General features: G+C 45.5%; 1 protein-coding gene across 1 annotated transcript in view; it reads right to left on the reverse strand.

The window, feature by feature from the left end:
- Positions 1-21,489, reverse strand: part of LOC135536846 (bromodomain-containing protein 4-like) — a 55,796-nt gene that overhangs the window by 33,060 nt on the left and 1,247 nt on the right. Inside the window, exons 2-3 of the mRNA XM_064963091.1 lie at positions 18,340-18,418; positions 3,829-4,135 (exon numbers count right to left, since the gene is read on the reverse strand). Of these exons, the coding sequence (XP_064819163.1) occupies positions 3,829-3,951 (123 nt within the window). The 5' untranslated portion in view covers positions 3,952-4,135; positions 18,340-18,418. The remainder of the gene's footprint in view (positions 1-3,828; positions 4,136-18,339; positions 18,419-21,489) is intronic.

Genomic DNA, 21,489 nt, shown 5'->3' on the forward strand with positions numbered 1-21,489 from the left:
GCTGGGGGACAGTTGAATTAAAGGGTAGTTAAATCCATTTTCCCAGGCTGGTGCACAGTTGAATTAAAGGGTAGTTAAATCCATTTTCCCAGGCTGGTGCAGGTAGTTAAATCCATTTTCCCAGGCTGGGGCAGAGTTGAATTAAAGGGTAGTTAAATCCATTTTCCCAGGCTGGTGCAGGTAGTTAAATCCATTTTCCCAGGCTGGGGGACAGTTGAATTAAAGGGTAGTTAAATCAATTTTCCCAGGCTGGGGGACAGTTGAATTAAAGGGTAGTTAAATCCATTTTCCCAGGCTGGGGGACAGTTGAATTAAAGGGTAGTTAAATCCATTTTCCCAGGCTGGGGCACAGTTGAATTAAAGGGTAGTTAAATCCATTTTCCCAGGCTGGGGCACAGTTGAATTAAAGGGTAGTTAAATCCATTTTCCCAGACCTCAAAAGTGGTGTCACGATTAGAGGTCGACCAAATAATCGGAATGGCCGATTAATTAGGGCCGATTTAAAGTTATCATAACAATCGGTAATCGGCATTTTCGGACACCGATTGTGGCCGATAACATTGCACTCCACGAGGAGACTGAGTGGCAGGCTGACCACCTGTTACATTGATCTCCACGAGGAGACTGAGTGGCAAGCTGACCACCTGTTACATTGATCTCCATGAGGAGACTGAGTGGCAGGCTGACCACCTGTTACATTGATCTCCATGAGGAGACTGAGTGGCAGGCTGACCACCTGTTACATTGATCTCCACGAGGAGACTGAGTGGCAGGCTGACCACCTGTTACATTGATCTCCATGAGGAGACTGAGTGGCAGGCTGACCACCTGTTACATTGATCTCCACGAGGAGACTGAGTGGCAGGCTGACCACCTGTTACATTGATCTCCATGAGGAGGCTGAGTGGCAGGCTGACCACCTGTTACATTGATCTCCACGAGGAGACTGAGTGGCAGGCTGACCACCTGTTACATTGATCTCCACGAGGAGGCTGAGTGGCAGGCTGACCACCTGTTACATTGATCTCCACGAGGAGACTGAGTGGCAGGCTGACCACCTGTTACATTGATCTCCATGAGGAGACTGAGTGGCAGGCTGACCACCTGTTACATTGATCTCCACGAGGAGACTGAGTGGCAGGCTGACCACCTGTTACATTGATCTCCACGAGGAGACTGGAGTGGCAGGCTGACCACCTGTTACATTGATCTCCACGAGGAGACTGAGTGGCAAGCTGACCACCTGTTACATTGATCTCCACGAGGAGACTGAGTGGCAGGCTGACCACCTGTTACATTGATCTCCACGAGGAGGCTGCATGGCAGGCTGACCACCTGTTACATTGATCTCCATGAGGAGACTGAGTGGCAGGCTGACCACCTGTTACATTGATCTCCATGAGGAGGCTGAGTGGCAGGCTGACCACCTGTTACATTGATCTCCACGAGGAGACTGAGTGGCAGGCTGACCACCTGTTACATTGATCTCCACGAGGAGGCTGCATGGCAGGCTGACCACCTGTTACATTGATCTCCACGAGGAGACTGAGTGGCAGGCTGACCACCTGTTACATTGATCTCCACGAGGAGACTGAGTGGCAGGCTGACCACCTGTTACATTGATCTCCACGAGGAGGCTGAGTGGCAGGCTGACCACCTGTTACATTGATCTCCACGAGGAGGCTGCATGGCAGGCTGACCACCTGTTACATTGATCTCCACGAGGAGACTGAGTGGCAGGCTGACCACCTGTTACATTGATCTCCACGAGGAGGCTGAGTGGCAGGCTGACCACCTGTTACATTGATCTCCATGAGGAGACTGAGTGGCAGGCTGACCACCTGTTACATTGATCTCCATGAGGAGACTGAGTGGCAGGCTGACCACCTGTTACATTGATCTCCACGAGGAGGCTGAGTGGCAGGCTGACCACCTGTTACATTGATCTCCACGAGGAGACTGAGTGGCAGGCTGACCACCTGTTACATTGATCTCCATGAGGAGACTGAGTGGCAGGCTGACCACCTGTTACATTGATCTCCACGAGGAGACTGAGTGGCAGGCTGACCACCTGTTACATTGATCTCCATGAGGAGACTGAGTGGCAGGCTGACCACCTGTTACATTGATCTCCATGAGGAGGCTGAGTGGCAGGCTGACCACCTGTTACATTGATCTCCACGAGGAGACTGAGTGGCAGGCTGACCACCTGTTACATTGATCTCCACGAGGAGGCTGCATGGCAGGCTGACCACCTGTTACGCGAGGGCAGCAAGGAGCCAAGGTAAGGTGCTAGCTAGCATTAAACATATCTTATAAAAAACAATCAATCTTAACATAATCACTAGTTAACCTAGTAATATCATCAACCATCTGTAGTTATCTAGCTTGTCCTGTGTTGCATATAATCGATGCTGTGCCTTTTAATTTATCATCGAATCACAGCCTACTTCACCAAACGGGTGATGATTTAACAAGAGCATTCGCGAAAAAAGCACTGTCATTGCACCAATGTGTACCTAACCATAAACATCAACGCCTTCCTTAAACTCAATACACAAGTATATATTTTTAAACCTGCACATTTAGTTAATATTGCCTGCTAACATGAATTTCTTTTAACTAGGGAAATTGTGTCACTTATTCTGCGTTCTGTGCAAGCAGAGTCTGGGTATATGCAGTAGTTTGGGCCGCCTGGCTCGTTGCCAACTGTGTGAAGACCCTTTCCGTTAGATAAAAATACGGAACGGTTCCGTATTTCACTGAAAGAATAAACATTTTGCTTTCGAAATGATAGTTTCCGGATGTGACCATATTAATGCCCAAAGGCTCGTATTCCTGTGTGTCGTTATATTATAATTAGGTCCATGATTCGACAGAGCAGTCTGACTGAGTGGTGGCAGGCAGCAGCAGGCTCGTAAGCATTCATTCAAACAGCACTTTCCTGCGTTTGCCAGCAGCTCTTTGCTGTGCTTCAAGCATTGCGCTGTTTATGACTTCAAGCCCATCAACTCCCGAGATTAGGCTGGCAAAACTAAAGTGCCTATAAGAACATCCAATAGTCAAAAGGTAAACTTTTTACATGCCAAATATTGCACTTTTACTTTCTTCTCCAACACTTTGTTTTTGCATTATTTAAACCAAATTGAACACGTTTCATTATTTAATTGAGATTAAATTGATTTTATTGATGTATTATATTAAGTTAAAATAAAAGTGTTCATTCAGTATTGTTATAGGTCATTATTACAAATATTCAGTCCATTTGATATAACAATCGGCCGATTAATCGGTACAAGCTTTTTGGTCCTCCAATAATCGGTATTGGCGTTGAAAAATCATAGTCGGTCGACGTCTCGTCATGATGTGGTTTAAGAATTGATGTGGACTGAATATCAAATTTTGTTCTATAAAAAAAAAAGGTGTGAGTTTGAGAGAGAAAACTGAGGAAAACGGAAACCTGAAAACTCCACGGAATCTAAAAAACATTTCATATTATTTTATATGGCCCCGAACGACCAACCAATCCATCAAACAGTACAGTATCAGCAGTCAAAGCTCGTTGTTCTGTGGTTCCACACACACACACACACACACACTACAGAGTACACACACACACACACACACACACACACACACACTACAGAGTACACACACACACACACACACACACACACACACACACACACACACACACTACAGAGTACACACACACACACACACACACACACACACACACACACACACACACTACATAGTACATTTACATTTACATTTAAGTCATTTAGCAGACGCTCTTATCCAGAGCGACTTACACACACACACTACCTGTAGCTGGTTGGTCTGTCGTTTGGGCCTCGAGGGGTTCCATGTCTCGGGGGGCGGGGGGTTACAGGAGAGGGAGCGGGGGGCGGGGTCTAGGCTGCTGCCCGCCTCCAGGCCGTCTCCCATGGCGACGGAGGCAGGGCGTAGCAGGCGGGGAGGGGGGGAGTCCCAGTCAGACAGTTTGGACCCGGGAGAGGCAGGCAGGCTAGACTGGGAAGCCCTCTCAGGCCATCACACAAAACGCTGGACTGTCTGAAGGGAGGAGGAAGAGTAACGTCATCATCGTCATCATCACAGCCCACTGGATTCTCTAGGAGGGGAGGAAGAGTAACATCATCATCAACACAGCCCAATGGATTCTCTAGGAGGGGGAGGAAGAGTAACGTCATCATCACAGGCCACTGGATTCTCTAGGAGGGGAGGAAGAGTAACATCATCATCATCATCATCACAGCCCACTGGATTCTCTAGGAGGGGAGGAAGAGTAACATCATCATCATCACAGCCCACTGGATTCTCTAGGAGGGGAGGAAGAGTAACGTCATCATCATCACAGCTGTATAAACACAGTCCTATACACTGACCTCACTATATAAACACAGTCCTAACCCCACTATATAAACACAGTCCTATACACTGACCCCACTATATAAACACAGTCCTATACACTGACCCCACTATATAAACACAGTCCTATACACTGACCTCACTATATAAACACAGTCCTAACCCCACTATATAAACACAGTCCTATACACTGACCCCACTATATAAACACAGTCCTATACACTGACCCCACTATATAAACACAGTCCTGTACACTGACCCCACTATATAAACACAGTCCTAACCCCACTATATAAACACAGTCCTAACCCCACTATATAAACACAGTTCTGACCCCACTATATAAACACAGTCCTAACCCCACTATATAAACACAGTCCTAACCCCACTATATAAACACAGTTCTGACCCCACTATATAAACACAGTTCTGACCCCACTATATAAACACAGTCCTGACCCCAATATATAAACACAGTCCTATACACTGACCCCACTATATAAACACAGTCCTGTACACTGACCCCACTATGTAAACCCAGTCCTATACACCGACCCCACTATATAAACACAGTCCTGACCCCACTATATAAACACAGTCCTAACCCCACTATATAAACCCAGTCCTATACACCGACCCCACTATATAAACCCAGTCCTATACACTGACCCCACTATATAAACACAGCCCTATACACTGACCCCACTATATAAACACAGTCCTATACACCGACCCCACCATTTAAACACAGTCCTAACCCCACTATATAAACACAGTCCTGACCCCACTATATAAACACAGCCCTAACCCCACTATATAAACACAGTCCTATACACTGACCCCACTATATAAACACAGTCCTAACCCCACTATATAAACACAGTCCTGGCCCCACTATATAAACACAGTCCTAACCCCACTATATAAACACAGTCCTAACCCCACTATATAAACACAGTCCTAACCCCACTATATAAACACAGTCCTGACCCCACTATATAAACACAGTCCTAACCCCACTATATAAACACAGTCCTGACCCCACTATATAAACACAGTCCTAACCCCACTATATAAACACAGTCCTGACCCCACTATATAAACACAGTCCTATACACTGACCCCACTATATAAACACAGTCCTATACACTGACCCCACTATATAAACACAGTCCTACACACTGACCTCACTATATAAACACAGTCCTAACACCACTATATAAACACAGTCCTAACCCCACTATATAAACACAGTCCTATACACTGACCCCACTATATAAACACAGTCCTGACCCCACTATATAAACACAGTCCTAACCCCACTATATAAACACAGTCCTAACCCCACTATATAAACACAGTCCTACACACTGACCTCACTATATAAACACAGTCCTATACACTGACCCAACTATATAAACACAGTCCTGACCCCACTATATAAACACAGTCCTATACACCGACCCCACTATATAAACACAGTCCTAACCCCACTATATAAACACAGTCCTATACACTGACCCCACTATATAAACACAGTCCTAACCCCACTATATAAACACAGTCCTAACCCCACTATATAAACACAGTCCTATACACCGACCCCACTACATAAACACAGTCCTTTACACTGACCCCACTATATAAACCCAGTCCTATACACTGACCCCACTATATAAACACAGTCCTGACCCCACTATATAAACACAGTCCTAACCCCACTATATAAACACAGTCCTAACCCCACTATATAAACCCAGTCCTATACACTGACCCCACTATATAAACACAGTCCTATACACCGACCCCACTATATAAACACAGTCCTATACACCGACCCCACTATATAAACACAGTCCTATACACTGACCCCACTATATAAACACAGTCCTATACACTGACCCCACTATATAAACACAGTCCTATACACCAACCCCATTACATAAACACAGTCCTGTACACTGACCCACTATATAAACACAGTCCTGTACACCGACCCCACTATATAAACACAGTCATATACACTGACCCCACTATATAAACACAGTCCTAACCCCACTATATAAACACAGTCCTGACCCCACTATATAAACACAGTCCTATACACCGACCCCACTATATAAACACAGTCCTATACATTGACCCCACTATATAAACACAGTCCTATACACCAACCCCACTATATAAACACAGTCCTGACCCCACTATATAAACACAGTCCTACACACCGACCCCACTATATAAACACAGTCCTGACCCCACTATATAAACACAGTCCTATACACTGACCCCACTATATAAACACAGTCCTATACACTGACCCCACTATATAAACACAGTCCTAACCCCACTATATAAACACAGTCCTGACCCCACTATATAAACACAGTCCTATACACTGACCCCACTATATAAACACAGTCCTAACCCCACTATATAAACACAGTCCTAACCCCACTATATAAACACAGTCCTATACACTGACCCCACTATATAAACACAGTCCTAACACACTGACCCCACAATATAAACACAGTCCTGACCCACTGACCCCACAATATAAACACAGTCCTGACCCCACAATATAAACACAGTCCTAACCCCACTATATAAACACAGTCCTAACCCCACTACATAAACACAGTCCTAACCCCACTACATAAACACAGTCCTAACCCCACTATATAAACACAGTCCTAACCCCACTATATAAAACACAGTCCTATACACTGACCCCACTATATAAACACAGTCCTATACACTGACCCCACTATATAAACACAGTCCTAACCCCACTATATAAACACAGTCCTTTACACTGACCCCACTATATAAACACAGTCCTGACCCCACTATATAAACACAGTCCTATACACTGACCCCACTATATAAACACAGTGCTATACACTGACCCCACTATATAAACACAGTCCTAACCCCACTACATAAACACAGTCCTTTACACTGACCCCACTATATAAACACAGTCCTGACCCCACTATATAAACACAGTCCTATACACTGACCCCACTATATAAACACAGTCCTGACCCCACTATATAAACACAGTCCTATACACTGACCCCACTATATAAACACAGTCCTATACACTGACCCCACTATATAAACACAGTCCTATACACTGACCCCACTATATAAACACAGTCCTGACCCCACTATATAAACACAGTCCTATACACTGACCCCACTATATAAACACAGTCCTGACCCCACTATATAAACACAGTCCTAACCCCACTATATAAACACAGTCCTAACCCCACTATATAAACACAGTCCTATACACTGACCACACTATATAAACACAGTCCTGACCCCACTATATAAACACAGTCCTGACCCCACTATATAAACACAGTCCTATACACTGACCCCATTATATAAACACAGTCCTGACCCCACTACATAAACACAGTCCTGACCCCACTATATAAACACAGTCCTAACACCACTATATAAACACAGTCCTTTACACTGACCCCACTATATAAACACAGTCCTAACCCCACTATATAAACACAGTCCTATACACTGACCCCACTATATAAACACAGTCCTGACCCCACTACATAAACACAGTCCTATACACCAACCCCACTATATAAACACAGTCCTGACCCCACTATATAAACACAGTCCTATACACTGACCCCACTATATAAACACAGTCCTGTACACTGACCCCACTATATAAACACAGTCCTGACCCCACTATATAAACACAGTCCTATACACTGACCCCACTATATAAACACAGTCCTGACCCCACTATATAAACACAGTCCTATACACTGACCCCACTATATAAACACAGTCCTGACCCCACTATATAAACACAGTCCTAACCCCACTATATAAACACAGTCCTATACACTGACCCCACTATATAAACACAGTCCTGACCCCACTATATAAACACAGTCCTAACCCCACTATATAAACACAGTCCTATACACTGACCCCACTATATAAACACAGTCCTATACACTGACCCCACTATATAAACACAGTCCTATACACTGACCCCACTATATAAACACAGTCCTGACCCCACTATATAAACACAGTCCTAACCCGACTATATAAACACAGTCCTAACCCCACTATATAAACACAGTCCTGACCCCACTATATAAACACAGTCCTGACCCCACTATATAAACACAGTCCTAACCCCACTATATAAACACAGTCCTATACACTGACCCCACTATATAAACACAGTCCTATACACCGACCCCACTATATAAACACAGTCCTATACACTGACCCCACTATATAAACACAGTCCTATACACCAACCCCACTATATAAACACAGTCCTATACACCGACCCCACTATATAAACACAGTCCTATACACCGACCCCACTATATAAACACAGTCCTATACACTGACCCCACTATATAAACACAGTCCTAACCCCACTATATAAACACAGTCCTATACACTGACCCCACTATATAAACACAGTCCTATACACCGACCCCACTATATAAACACAGTCCTATACACCGACCCCACTATATAAACACAGTCCTATACACCAACCCCACTATATAAACACAGTCCTATACACCAACCCCACTATATAAACACAGTCCTGACCCCACTATATAAACACAGTCCTATACACTGACCCCACTATATAAACACAGTCCTATACACTGACCCCACTATATAAACACAGTCCTGACCCCACTATATAAACACAGTCCTAACCCCACTATATAAACACAGTCCTATACACTGACCCCACTATATAAACACAGTCCTATACACCGACCCCACTATATAAACACAGTCCTATACACCGACCCCACTATATAAACACAGTCCTATACACCAACCCCACTATATAAACACAGTCCTATACACCGACCCCACTATATAAACACAGTCCTATACACCGACCCCACTATATAAACACAGTCCTATACACTGACCCCACTATATAAACACAGTCCTATACACCAACCCCACTATATAAACACAGTCCTGACCCCACTATATAAACACAGTCCTATACACTGACCCCACTATATAAACACAGTCCTATACACTGACCCCACTATATAAACACAGTCCTATACACTGACCCCACTATATAAACACAGTCCTATACACCAACCCCACTACATAAACACAGTCCTGTACACCAACCCCACTATATAAACACAGTCCTAACACCACTATATAAACACAGTCCTATACACTGACCCCACTATATAAACACAGTCCTATACACCAACCCCACTATATAAACACAGTCCTAACACCACTATATAAACACAGTCCTGCACACCGACCCCACTATATAAACACAGTCCTATACACCAACCCCACTATATAAACACAGTCCTATACATCAACCCCACTATATAAACACAGTCCTATACACTGACCCCACTATATAAACACAGTCCTAACCCCACTATATAAACACAGTCCTATACACTGACCCCACTATATAAACACAGTCCTATACACTGACCCCACTACATAAACACAGTCCTATACACTGACCCCACTATATAAACACAGTCATATACACTGACCCCACTATATACATACATGAACACAGTCCTATACACTGACCCCACTATATAAACACAGTCATATACACTGACCCCACTATATACATACATGAACACAGTCCTATACACTGACCCCACTATATAAACACAGTCCTATACACTGACCCCACTATATAAACACAGTCCTATACACTGACCCCACTATATAAACACAGTCCTATACACCGACCCCACTATATAAACACAGTCCTGACCCCACTACATACATACATGAACACACAGACCTATACACTGACACAGGCATATCAGCCCCCCGTCTCAGTGACTAATCAACAGAACTGGACTTTCCCAAACTTTCCAACACACACACCTACAGCCACACACACACTACCCTAACTCACACAGATCTATATACTGACCCCTGCACACACTGGCTGCCCAGACTAACCACCAAACTGGACATCCCCAAACAACACACACACACACACACTGCTCTACCACACACACACTGCTCTACCACACACACACACTGCTCTACCACACACACACTGCGCTACCACACACACACACACTGCGCTACCACACACACACTGCGCTACCACACACACACACTGCGCTACCACACACACACACACACACACACACTGCTCTACCACACACACACACTGCTCTACCACACACACACTGCGCTACCACACACACACACACACACTGCGCTACCACACACACACACTGCGCTACCACACACACACACTGCGCTACCACACACACACACTGCGCTACCACACACACACACACACACACACACACACTGCACTACCGCGCACGCTACCACACACGCGCACGCTACCACACACACGCTACCACACACACGCTACCACACACACAGCCCTAACTCACACACTGCGCTAACACACACACTGCGCTAACACACACACTGCGCTAACTCACACACTGCGCTAACTCACACACTGCGCTAACACACACACTGCGCTAACTCACACACTGCGCTAACACACACACTGCGCTAACACACACACTGCGCTAACACACAGTAAACACAGACATAGTCTAACAGATAAAAGGTCCTCTAACATGGTTTGATTTAACTTCTCCAGGGTAGGGGGCAGCATTAGGAATTTTGGATGAAAAGCGTGCCCAAATTAAACTGCCTGCTACTCGGGCCCAGAAGACATGATATGCATAGAACTAGATTTGGATAGAAAACACTCTAAAGTTTCCAAAACTGTTAAAAGAGTGTCTGAGTATAACAGAACTGATTTGGCAGACGAAACCCTGAGAAATATCCATTCAGGAAGTCGTTTTTGTTGTTGGTTTTGTAGTTTTCTATTCAATGCCATTACAGTAGCCATTGACTTAGGACTCAAATTGCAGTTCCTATGCCTTCCACTAGATGTCAAACAGTCTTTAGAAATCGTTTCAGGCTTGTATTCTTATAAATGGGGAGGAAGAGCCGTCTGAATGAGTGGACGCTGCCGTGTCACAGAGCTTTATCATGTGCACGACCAGAGAGAGTGCCTTTCTTGTTTACCTTTTATATTAACGTTATTGTCCGGTTGAAATATTAAAGATTAGTTAGGCCAAAAACAACCTGAGGTTTGAATATAAACATCTTTTGACATGTTTCTATGAACTTTCCAGATACAATTTGGATTTTTTTTGTCTGCCTGTTTTGACTGCATTTGAGCCTGTGGACAAACAAAACTGAGGTTTTTGAATATAAAGAGACATTATCGAACAAAAGGAACATTTATTGAGTAAATGAATGTCTTCTGAGTGCAACCATATGAAGATCATCAAAAGGTAAGGGATTCATTTTATCTCTATTTCTGACTTGTGTAACTCTTCTACTTGGCTGGTTACTGTTTGTAATGATTTGTCTGCTGGGCTATGTTCTCAAATAATCGTAAGGTATGCTTTTGCCGTAAAGCATTTTTAAATCTGACACCGTGGTTGGATTCACAAGAAGTTAATCTTTAAACCTATGTAAAATATGTTTTGTTTTCTGAATTTTTATAATGAGTATTTCTGTATTTGAATTTGGCGCTCTGCAATCTCACTGGATGTTGGCCAGGTGGGACGCGTCCCTACATACCCTAGAGAGGTTAAAGAGGCAAATCAATTAAGGACCACTTCTTATTCACAAAGACGGCCTACCAAGAGGCAAAAGGCCCCCTGCAGGGCCGGGGGCTGGGATTCAAAATAAACATTTGGACAAAACACGACAAGAGAGACACCACAACACTACATAAAGAAAGACCTAAGACAACAACACAGCACGGCAGCAACACAACAACAACTGCACAGTAGCAACACAACACGACAGCAACACAACAATAGCACGACAGCAACACAACAACACAGCACTGTAGCAACACAACATGACAACACAGCACTGTAGCAACACAACAATACAGCACCACAGCAACACAACACTGCAGCAACACAACATGACAACACAGCACTGTAGCAACACAACACGACAGCAACACAACAATAGCACGACAGCAACACAACATGACAACACGGTTGATAAGGGGGAGTGAGGCCTAAGAGGATTTTATAAATAAGCATCAACCAGTGGATCTTGCGTCACGTATATATCGATGGACAGTTTACAGAGGAGTATAGAGTACATCACCAGAACACTGACAGAGAAAGAGTTAGGCCATCCTCTGACATCACCAGAACACTGACAGAGAAAGAGTTAAGCCATCCTCTGACATCACCAGAACACTGACAGAGAAAGAGTTAAGCCATCCTCTGACATCACCAGAACACTGACAGAGAAAGAGTTAGGCCATCCTCTGACATCACCAGAACACTGACAGAGAAAGAGTTAAGCCATCCTCTGACATCACCAGAACACTGACAGAGAAAGAGTTAAGCCATCCTCTGACATCACCAGAACACTGACAGAGAAAGAGTTTGGCCATCCTCTGACATCACCAGAACACTGACCCAATACCTCATGCTAGTACTCCATAACAAAAACAAGAGTTTACATGGAAACCAAGATAACGCACAAGTGGAAACCAGGAAGAGACTGAAGAAAAGGACAGACACCAGTCAAGGACAACCACGTGAGTGAGGGTGTGTGTGTGAGAGTTACCTCCTCACAGTAACGTGCTATCTTCTCCGGTAAGAGATACCGTGTCTGGAAGTCTAGCAGACTGTTAGATCTAGACTGCATCTTAAAGTCCATAGAAAAAGTCTTAAACAAACCTCGGAACAATCCCAACACACACACACACACACACACACACACACACACTAACAGGAGTTCTGGAAGAGCAGGAGAAAGGATTCCTCGTGTTCTTCAGGAACAGAAGAGTGAAGAGCAGGGACAGGATTCCTCGTGTTCTTCAGGAACAGAAGAGTGAAGAGCAGGAGAAAGGATTCCTCGTGTTCTTCAGGAACAGAAGAGTGAAGAGCAGGAGAAAGGATTCCTCGTGTTCTTTAGGAACAGAAGAGTGAAGAGCAGGGACAGGATTCCTCGTGTTCTTTAGGAACAGAAGAGTGAAGAGCAGGAGAAAGGATTCCTCGTGTTCTTCAGGAACAGAAGAGTGAAGAGCAGGGACAGGATTCCTCGTGTTCTTTAGGAACAGAAGAGTGAAGAGCAGGAGAAAGGATTCCTCGTGTTCTTCAGGAACAGAAGAGTGAAGAGCAGGAGAAAGGATTCCTCGTGTTCTTTAGGAACAGAAGAGTGAAGAGCAGGGACAGGATTCCTCGTGTTCTTTAGGAACAGAAGAGTGAAGAGCAGGAGAAAGGATTCCTCGTGTTCTTTAGGAACAGAAGAGTGAAGAGCAGGGACAGGATTCCTCGTGTTCTTCCGGAACAGAAGAGTGAAGAGCAGGGACAGGATTCCTCGTGTTCTTCAGGAACAGAAGAGTGAAGAGCAGGGACAGGATTCCTCGTGTTCTTTAGGAACAGAAGAGTGAAGAGCAGGGACAGGATTCCTCGTGTTCTTTAGGAACAGAAGAGTGAAGAGCAGGGACAGGATTCCTTGTGTTCTTCAGGAACAGAAGAGTGAAGAGCAGGGACAGGATTCCTCGTGTTCTTCCGGAACAGAAGAGTGAAGAGCAGGGACAGGATTCCTCGTGTTCTTCAGGAACAGAAGAGTGAAGAGCAGGAGAAAGGATTCCTCGTGTTCTTCCGGAACAGAAGAGTGAAGAGCAGGGACAGGATTCCTCGTGTTCTTCCGGAACAGAAGAGTGAAGAGCAGGGACAGGATTCCTCGTGTTCTTCAGGAACAGAAGAGTGAAGAGCAGGAGAAAGGATTCCTCGTGTTCTTCCGGAACAGAAGAGTGAAGATCAGGGACAGGATTCCTCGTGTTCTTCCGGAACAGAAGAGTGAAGAGCAGGGACAGGATTCCTCGTGTTCTTCCGGAACAGAAGAGTGAAGAGCAGGAGAAAGGATTCCTCGTGTTCTTCCGGAACAGAAGAGTGAAGAGCAGGGACAGGATTCCTCGTGTTCTTCCGGAACAGAAGAGTGAAGAGCAGGGACAGGATTCCTCGTGTTCTTCAGGAACAGAAGAGTGAAGAGCAGGAGAAAGGATTCCTCGTGTTCTTCCGGAACAGAAGAGTGAAGAGCAGGGACAGGATTCCTCGTGTTCTTCCGGAACAGAAGAGTGAAGAGCAGGGACAGGATTCCTCGTGTTCTTCAGGAACAGAAGAGTCTGAAGACGACCTCGTGTCAGCTCCAACAGTGCGATAGAACTCCCTGGCTCAGACAGAATGCCTCTCCCTCTCTCTGACAGAACGCCTCTCCCTCTCTCAGACAGAACGCCTCTCCCCCTCTCTGACAGAATGCCTCTCCCTCTCTCAGACAGAACGCCTCTCCCTCTCTCAGACAGAACGCCTCTCCCTCTCTCAGACAGAATGCCTCTCCCTCTCTCAGACAGAATGCCTCTCCCTCTCTCAGACAGAATGCCTCTCCCTCTCTCAGACAGAATGCCTCTCCCTCTCTCAGACAGAATGCCTCTCCCTCTCTCAGACAGAATGCCTCTCCCTCTCTCAGACAGAACGCCTCTCCCTCTCTCAGACAGAATGCCTCTCCCTCTCTCAGACAGAATGCCTCTCCCTCTCTCAGACAGAATGCCTCTCCCTCTCTCAGACAGAATGCCTCTCCCTCTCTCAGACAGAATGCCTCTCCCTCTCTCAGACAGAATGCCTCTCCCTCTCTCAGACAGAATGCCTCTCCCTCTCTCAGACAGAATGCCTCTCCCTGTCTCAGACAGAATGCCTCTCCTCTCTCAGACAGAATGCCTCTCCCTCTCTCAGACAGAATGCCTCTCTCAGACAGAATGCCTCTCCCTCTCTCAGACAGAATGCCTCTCCCTCTCTCAGACAGAATGCCTCTCCCTCTCTCAGACAGAATGCCTCTCCCTCTCTCAGACAGAATGCCTCTCCCTCTCTCAGACAGAATGCCTCTCCCTCTCTCAGACAGAATGCCTCTCCCTCTCTCAGACAGAATGCCTCTCCCTCTCTCAGACAGAATGCCTCTCCCTCTCTCAGACAGAATGCCTCTCCCTCTCTCAGACAGAATGCCTCTCTCAGACAGAATGCCTCTCCCTCTCTCAGACAGAATGCCTCTCCCTCTCTCAGACAGAATGCCTCTCCCTCTCTCAGACAGAACGCCTCTCCCCCTCTCTGTCAGAATGCCTCTCCCTCTCTCAGACAGAACGCCTCTCCCTCTCTCAGACAGAACGCCTCTCCCTCTCTCAGACAGAATGCCTCTCCCTCTCTCAGACAGAATGCCTCTCCCTCTCTCAGACAGAATGCCTCTCCCTCTCTCAGACAGAATGCCTCTCCCTCTCAGACAGAATGCCTCTCCCTCTCTCAGACAGAATGCCTCTCCCTCTCTCAGACAGAATGCCTCTCCCTCTCTCAGACAGAATGCCTCTCCCTCTCTCAGACAGAACGCCTCTCCCTCTCTCAGACAGAACGCCTCTCCCTCTCTCAGACAGAATGCCTCTCCCTCTCTCAGACAGAATGCCTCTCCCTCTCTCAGACAGAATGCCTCTCCCTCTCTCAGACAGAACGCCTCTCCCTCTCTCAGACAGAATGCCTCTCTCAGACAGAACGCCTCTCCCTCTCTCAGACAGAACGCCTCTCCCTCTCTCAGACAGAACGCCTCTCCCTCTCTCAGACAGAATGCCTCTCTCAGACAGAACGCCTCTCCCTCTCTCAGACAGAACGCCTCTCCCTCTCTCAGACAGAACGCCTCTCCCTCTCTCAGACAGAATGCCTCTCCCTCTCTCAGACAGAATGCCTCTCCCTCTCTCAGACAGAACGCCTCTCCCTCTCTCAGACAGAACGCCTCTCCCTCTCTCAGACAGAACGCCTCTCCCTCTCTCAGACAGAATGCCTCTCCCTCTCTCAGACAGAATGCCTCTCCCTCTCTCAGACAGAATGCCTCTCCCTCCCTCAGACAGAATGCCTCTCCCTCAGACAGAACGCCTCTCCCTCAGACAGAACGCCTCTCCCTCAGACAGAATGCCTCTCCCTCTCTCAGACAGAACGCCTCTCCCTCTCTCAGACAGAACGCCTCTCCCTCTCTCAGACAGAATGCCTCTCCCTCTCTCAGACAGAATGCCTCTCCCTCTCTCAGACAGAATGCCTCTCCCTCTCTCAGACAGAATGCCTCTCCCTCTCTCAGACAGAACGCCTCTCCCTCTCTCAGACAGAACGCCTCTCCCTCTCTCAGACAGAATGCCTCTCCCTCTCTCAGACAGAACGCCTCTCCCTCTCTCAGACAGAACGCCTCTCCCTCTCTCAGACAGAATGCCTCTCCCTCTCTCAGACAGAATGCCTCTCCCTCTCTCAGACAGAACGCCTCTCCCTCTCTCAGACAGAACGCCTCTCCCTCTCTCAGACAGAACGCCTCTCCCTCTCTCAGACAGAACGCCTCTCCCTCTCTCAGACAGAATGCCTCTCCCTCTCTCAGACAGAATGCCTCTCCCTCTCTCAGACAGAACGCCTCTCCCTCTCTCAGACAGAACGCCTCTCCCTCTCTCAGACAGAACGCCTCTCCCTCTCTCAGACAGAACGCCTCTCCCTCTCTCAGACAGAACGCCTCTCCCTCTCTCAGACAGAATGTCTCTTTCTGGTTGGTCATACTTTAAAGCGCCACACCCCCTTCCACCCATCCCTCCGTTTTCTCGCCCACTCACTCCACCCCCCTTAACCCAGCACTAGCCTGAGGCAGCTTGCTCAAACACAGATGCCGACACACACACAAGTACACACACTCAGGCATGCACAAAAACACACACCATGTAGAGGAAGCAAACCGATGATGATGATGGACTTTTCCATTCAATAGACAACAAAAAATTGGGGCGGCAGATAGTGGTTAGTATTGGGGCAGTAACCAAAAGGTTGCTGGATCGAATCCCCGAGTTGACATGGTAAAAATCTCTCATTCTGCCCCTGAACAAGGCAGTTAACCCACTGTTCCCCGGTAGGCCGTCATTGTAAATAAGTATTTGTTCTTAACTGGCTTGTCTACTTAAATGAAGACTAAAAATAGAACCAAAACCCCAACATAACACAATACATCCTCATTTCATCAGGGAAGTCCTTTTGAGGTAGATATCTAGTTTACTAACTAATCCAATAAGACTATCTAATGATGATGTGTAGTAGTAGTTGAATTTTTAACACTCCTACCAACAGGGCTGGAAATGGCCAAGAACCTCAAGATACAATATTGTCACGATATGATTTATACTGAGATTCTTAGGACACTTGGGATTCTATACGTATCGTGATTCTATACATATAGTGATTCTATATGTATTGTGATTCTCAGGATTCTATATGTATTGTGATTCTATGTTCCAAACATATTGCTCACCATACTGATGCTGCAGAGAGACAAGAGAGAGATATGAGAAAACAAGTGTTGATCAGTCATGGAAATAAAAGTGCTGAAAACAAATTGACTCCCAACATAAAAAGAAGATGAAGAACAAAGCTACGAAGAAAAAAATACTGGAGTTTTGGTGCAGGCACAGCCAACTAGCGCAAAAAATAATATTAGGATACTGTCAAAACTTTAGGATACATCTTAAAAAATATGTAACTGCATCAACCCCCCCCCATTTCTAATGATTATGTGTAGTAGTCGTTTACTCATTAGCCTGACATAAATACACCTACCAACCTTTAAGACAGGTTTGAATCCAGAGCCCATTCAGAGGGGTTTGGTTCAAATACAGAAGACACATTTTTTTGGAATGCATTTAGTTGTGCAACTGACGAGGTCTCCACCTTTCCCCAATGATGATGTTTAGTCCCAGTAGGTTGTCAATTAGTCTAACACACACACACACACAGGCTGCTAGCTTACAGCTGAACTTACATGTTTGTCTGTTGTGGTGCAGGCTTGGTCTAGTCCAGAGGGAGTGTCATCTCTCAGAATGGAGAGGAAGAGTAGTGACCTGGAGGGGGGCAGGAGAGAGTGGCTAGACTTCCTTTGGTTTGTTGGTTGACAAGATGGGGGTAGAGGGGGTCTGAGAGAGAGCGAGCGAGATAGAGAGAAATGTAGAAGGACAAGCAATCACAACACTGGTGGAGAGAGAGAGACAAACAGAGAGACCGACCAGTCTTCGATTGTTTAGTTGGTTGGTTGATGAGGGGGTCTGAGAGAGAGAGAAAGAGAGAGATGTAGAAGGACAAGGAATCACAACACTGGTGGAGAGAGAAACAGAGACCAACCAGTCTTCGGTTGGTTGACGAGGGGAGTAGAGGGGGTCTGAGAGAGAGCTGTAGAAAGACAAGGAATCACAACACTGGTGAGGGGGTGGAGAATGGTTGAAGTGTGACTGTACGTCAGCCGTGTGTGTGGTGTGTCTAGAAGGCGTAGTGTACGGTGCATTTTGGAAAGTATTCAGACCCCTTGTCTTTTCCACATTTTGTTACAGCCTTATTCTAAAATGTATTTAAAAAATGTCCTCTGCAATCTACACACAATACCTCATAATGACAGAAGCAAACAGGTTTTTAGACAATTTGTATAAAATAAAAACAATTACAGAAATACCACATAAGTAGTCAAACCCTTCGCTATGAGACTCGAAATTGAGCTCAGGTTTCCATTGTGTGGTAAATTCCATCCTGTGGTAAATTCAACTCAGAGACAGATTATGTCGAGGCACAGATCTGGGGAAGGGTACCAAAACATTCTGCAGCATTGACAGTCCCCAAGAAGTGGCCTCCATCATTCCTAAAATGTAAGAAGTTTGGAACCACCAAGACTCTCCCTAGAGCTGGCCGCCTGGCCAAACTGAGCAATCGGGGGAGAAGGGCCGATGGTCACTAACAGAGCTCCTGAGATCCTCTGTGGAGATGGGAGAACCTTCTAGAAGGACAACCATCTCTGCAGCATCCTACCAGTCAGGCATTTATGGTAGAGTGGCCAGATAGAAGCTACTCCTCAATAAAATGCTCATGACAGCCCGCTTGGAGTTTGCCAAAAGACACCCAAAGAACTCTCAGGCCATTAGAAACAAAATTCTCTGGTCTGATGAAACCAAGATTGAACTCTTTGGCCTGAATGCCAAGCATCACGTCTTGAGGAAACCTGGCACCATCCCTACGGTGAAGCATGGCGGTGGCAGCATCATGCTGTTGGGATGTTTTTCAGCGGCAGGGACTGGGAGACTAGTCAGGATTGTGGGAAAGATGAATGGAGCAAAGTACAGAGAGATCCTTGATGAAAACCTGCTCCAGGGCGCTCAGAACCTCAGACTGGGGCGAACGACCCTAAGCAGACAGCCAAGACAACGCAGGAGTGACTTTGGGACACGTCTTGAGTGACGTGAGTGACCCAGCCAGAGCCCAGACTTGAACCCGATCGAACATCTCTGGAGAGACACGAAAATAAATGGGCAGCGACGCTCCCCATCCAACCTGACAGAGCTTGAGAATATCTGCAGAGAAGAATGTGAGAAACTCCCCAAATAAAGGTGTGCCAAGCTTGTAGCGTCATACCCAAGAAGATTCAAGGTTGTAATCGCTGCCAAAGGAGCTTCAACAAAGTACTGAGTAAAGGGTCTGAATAATGTTATATTTCAGGGTTTTTTTTAATGAATTTGCTAACATTTCTAAAAAAAACTGTTTTTGCTTTGTCATTATGGGGTATTGTGATGTCATTATGAGGTATTGTGATGTCATTATGAGGTATTGTGATGCAATTATGAGGTAGTGTGTGTAGATTGACGAGGAGAAAAAAATATTTAATCAATCTTCGAAAAGGCTGTAACGTAACAACGTGGAAAAAGTCAAGGGGTCTGAATACTTTCTGACTGCACTGTATGTTTGCATAGACAAAGACAACAATATGCAGAGCGTCTGTCTGTTGTGATGAAACCGTGAAAACAAGTAGTCATGTCTCCATGTGACTAACAATCATTGTAAATGAGAGCCTTTGTCTAAGTCTCTGCCCACAGCAGAGAGAGAGACAGAGGGGTGAAGCAGGGGAGTCAAACTCATTCCATGGAGAGCCGAGTGTCTGCTGGGTTTGGGTTTTTCGCTTTCAATTAAGACCAAAACAACCAGGTGAGGGAGAGTTCCTTACTAATCAGTGACCTTAATTCATCAATCAAGTACAAGGGAGGAGCAAAACCCACAGACATTCGGCCCTCCGTGGAATGACTGACACCTGTGGGGTAAAGCATGATGTTTTACTGCTTATGTTATTGGAGGAAAACACACACACACACACACACACAATTGACAATGACAAACCCAACACTGTCAAAACATTGGAACCCAATCTCACAGCAAGTGGGTCATTTTAGCTACGCACATTTCTCCAGAACATATAGGCCTCTACCCTCAAATAACATTAACTTTAAAGAGTTTTAACTAGCTAGATAACCAATAGTCTGATTAATCAGGCTGTAATACGATGAATTGGTAAAAACAGCCTAAGACATGTGTGTGAAAAATCATTTTGATATTGAATAAAATTACATTTAAACTTACTCTACTGGTTGTCTGTGCAGTTGACCTGCTGCCCGAAATTTGAGACAAAATATCCACAGGAAATGACTGTTTAACTGACTTTTTAGGTTCAGTATATGGTTGGTATTACGGTAAAGGTAGTTTTATATTGGTTACGTTGGTAAAAATGTGTTTTACATTGGATATTCATTTCTCTTGTCAATAGCTACTGAACCAAGCATGCCATGACAATGAAAATTGAAGGCTATATTCTGAGTCAAGGTAGGATGGAGAACAATGCATGCCTTTGTTTTATTTTTTGGAATATCTAAATCTGAATATCCAATATAAAACTAACTTAAACCCGGTACCTAAGGGCTCTCTAATAAGTTGTGTAAACAATACTTTCCTGTGGATATTTTGTCTCAAATTTCAAGCAGCAGAAGGACAAACCGCACAGACAACAGGTAGAGTTTAAATGCAATTTCATAGAACATTTTGTCTTTCACACAAATGTCTAAGGCTGTCTAGCTATACCAATTAATTGTGTATTACAGCCTGATTT

Source organism: Oncorhynchus masou, unplaced genomic scaffold (genome assembly GCF_036934945.1).
Source record: "Oncorhynchus masou masou isolate Uvic2021 unplaced genomic scaffold, UVic_Omas_1.1 unplaced_scaffold_671, whole genome shotgun sequence".
Classification (NCBI taxonomy): domain Eukaryota; kingdom Metazoa; phylum Chordata; class Actinopteri; order Salmoniformes; family Salmonidae; genus Oncorhynchus; species Oncorhynchus masou.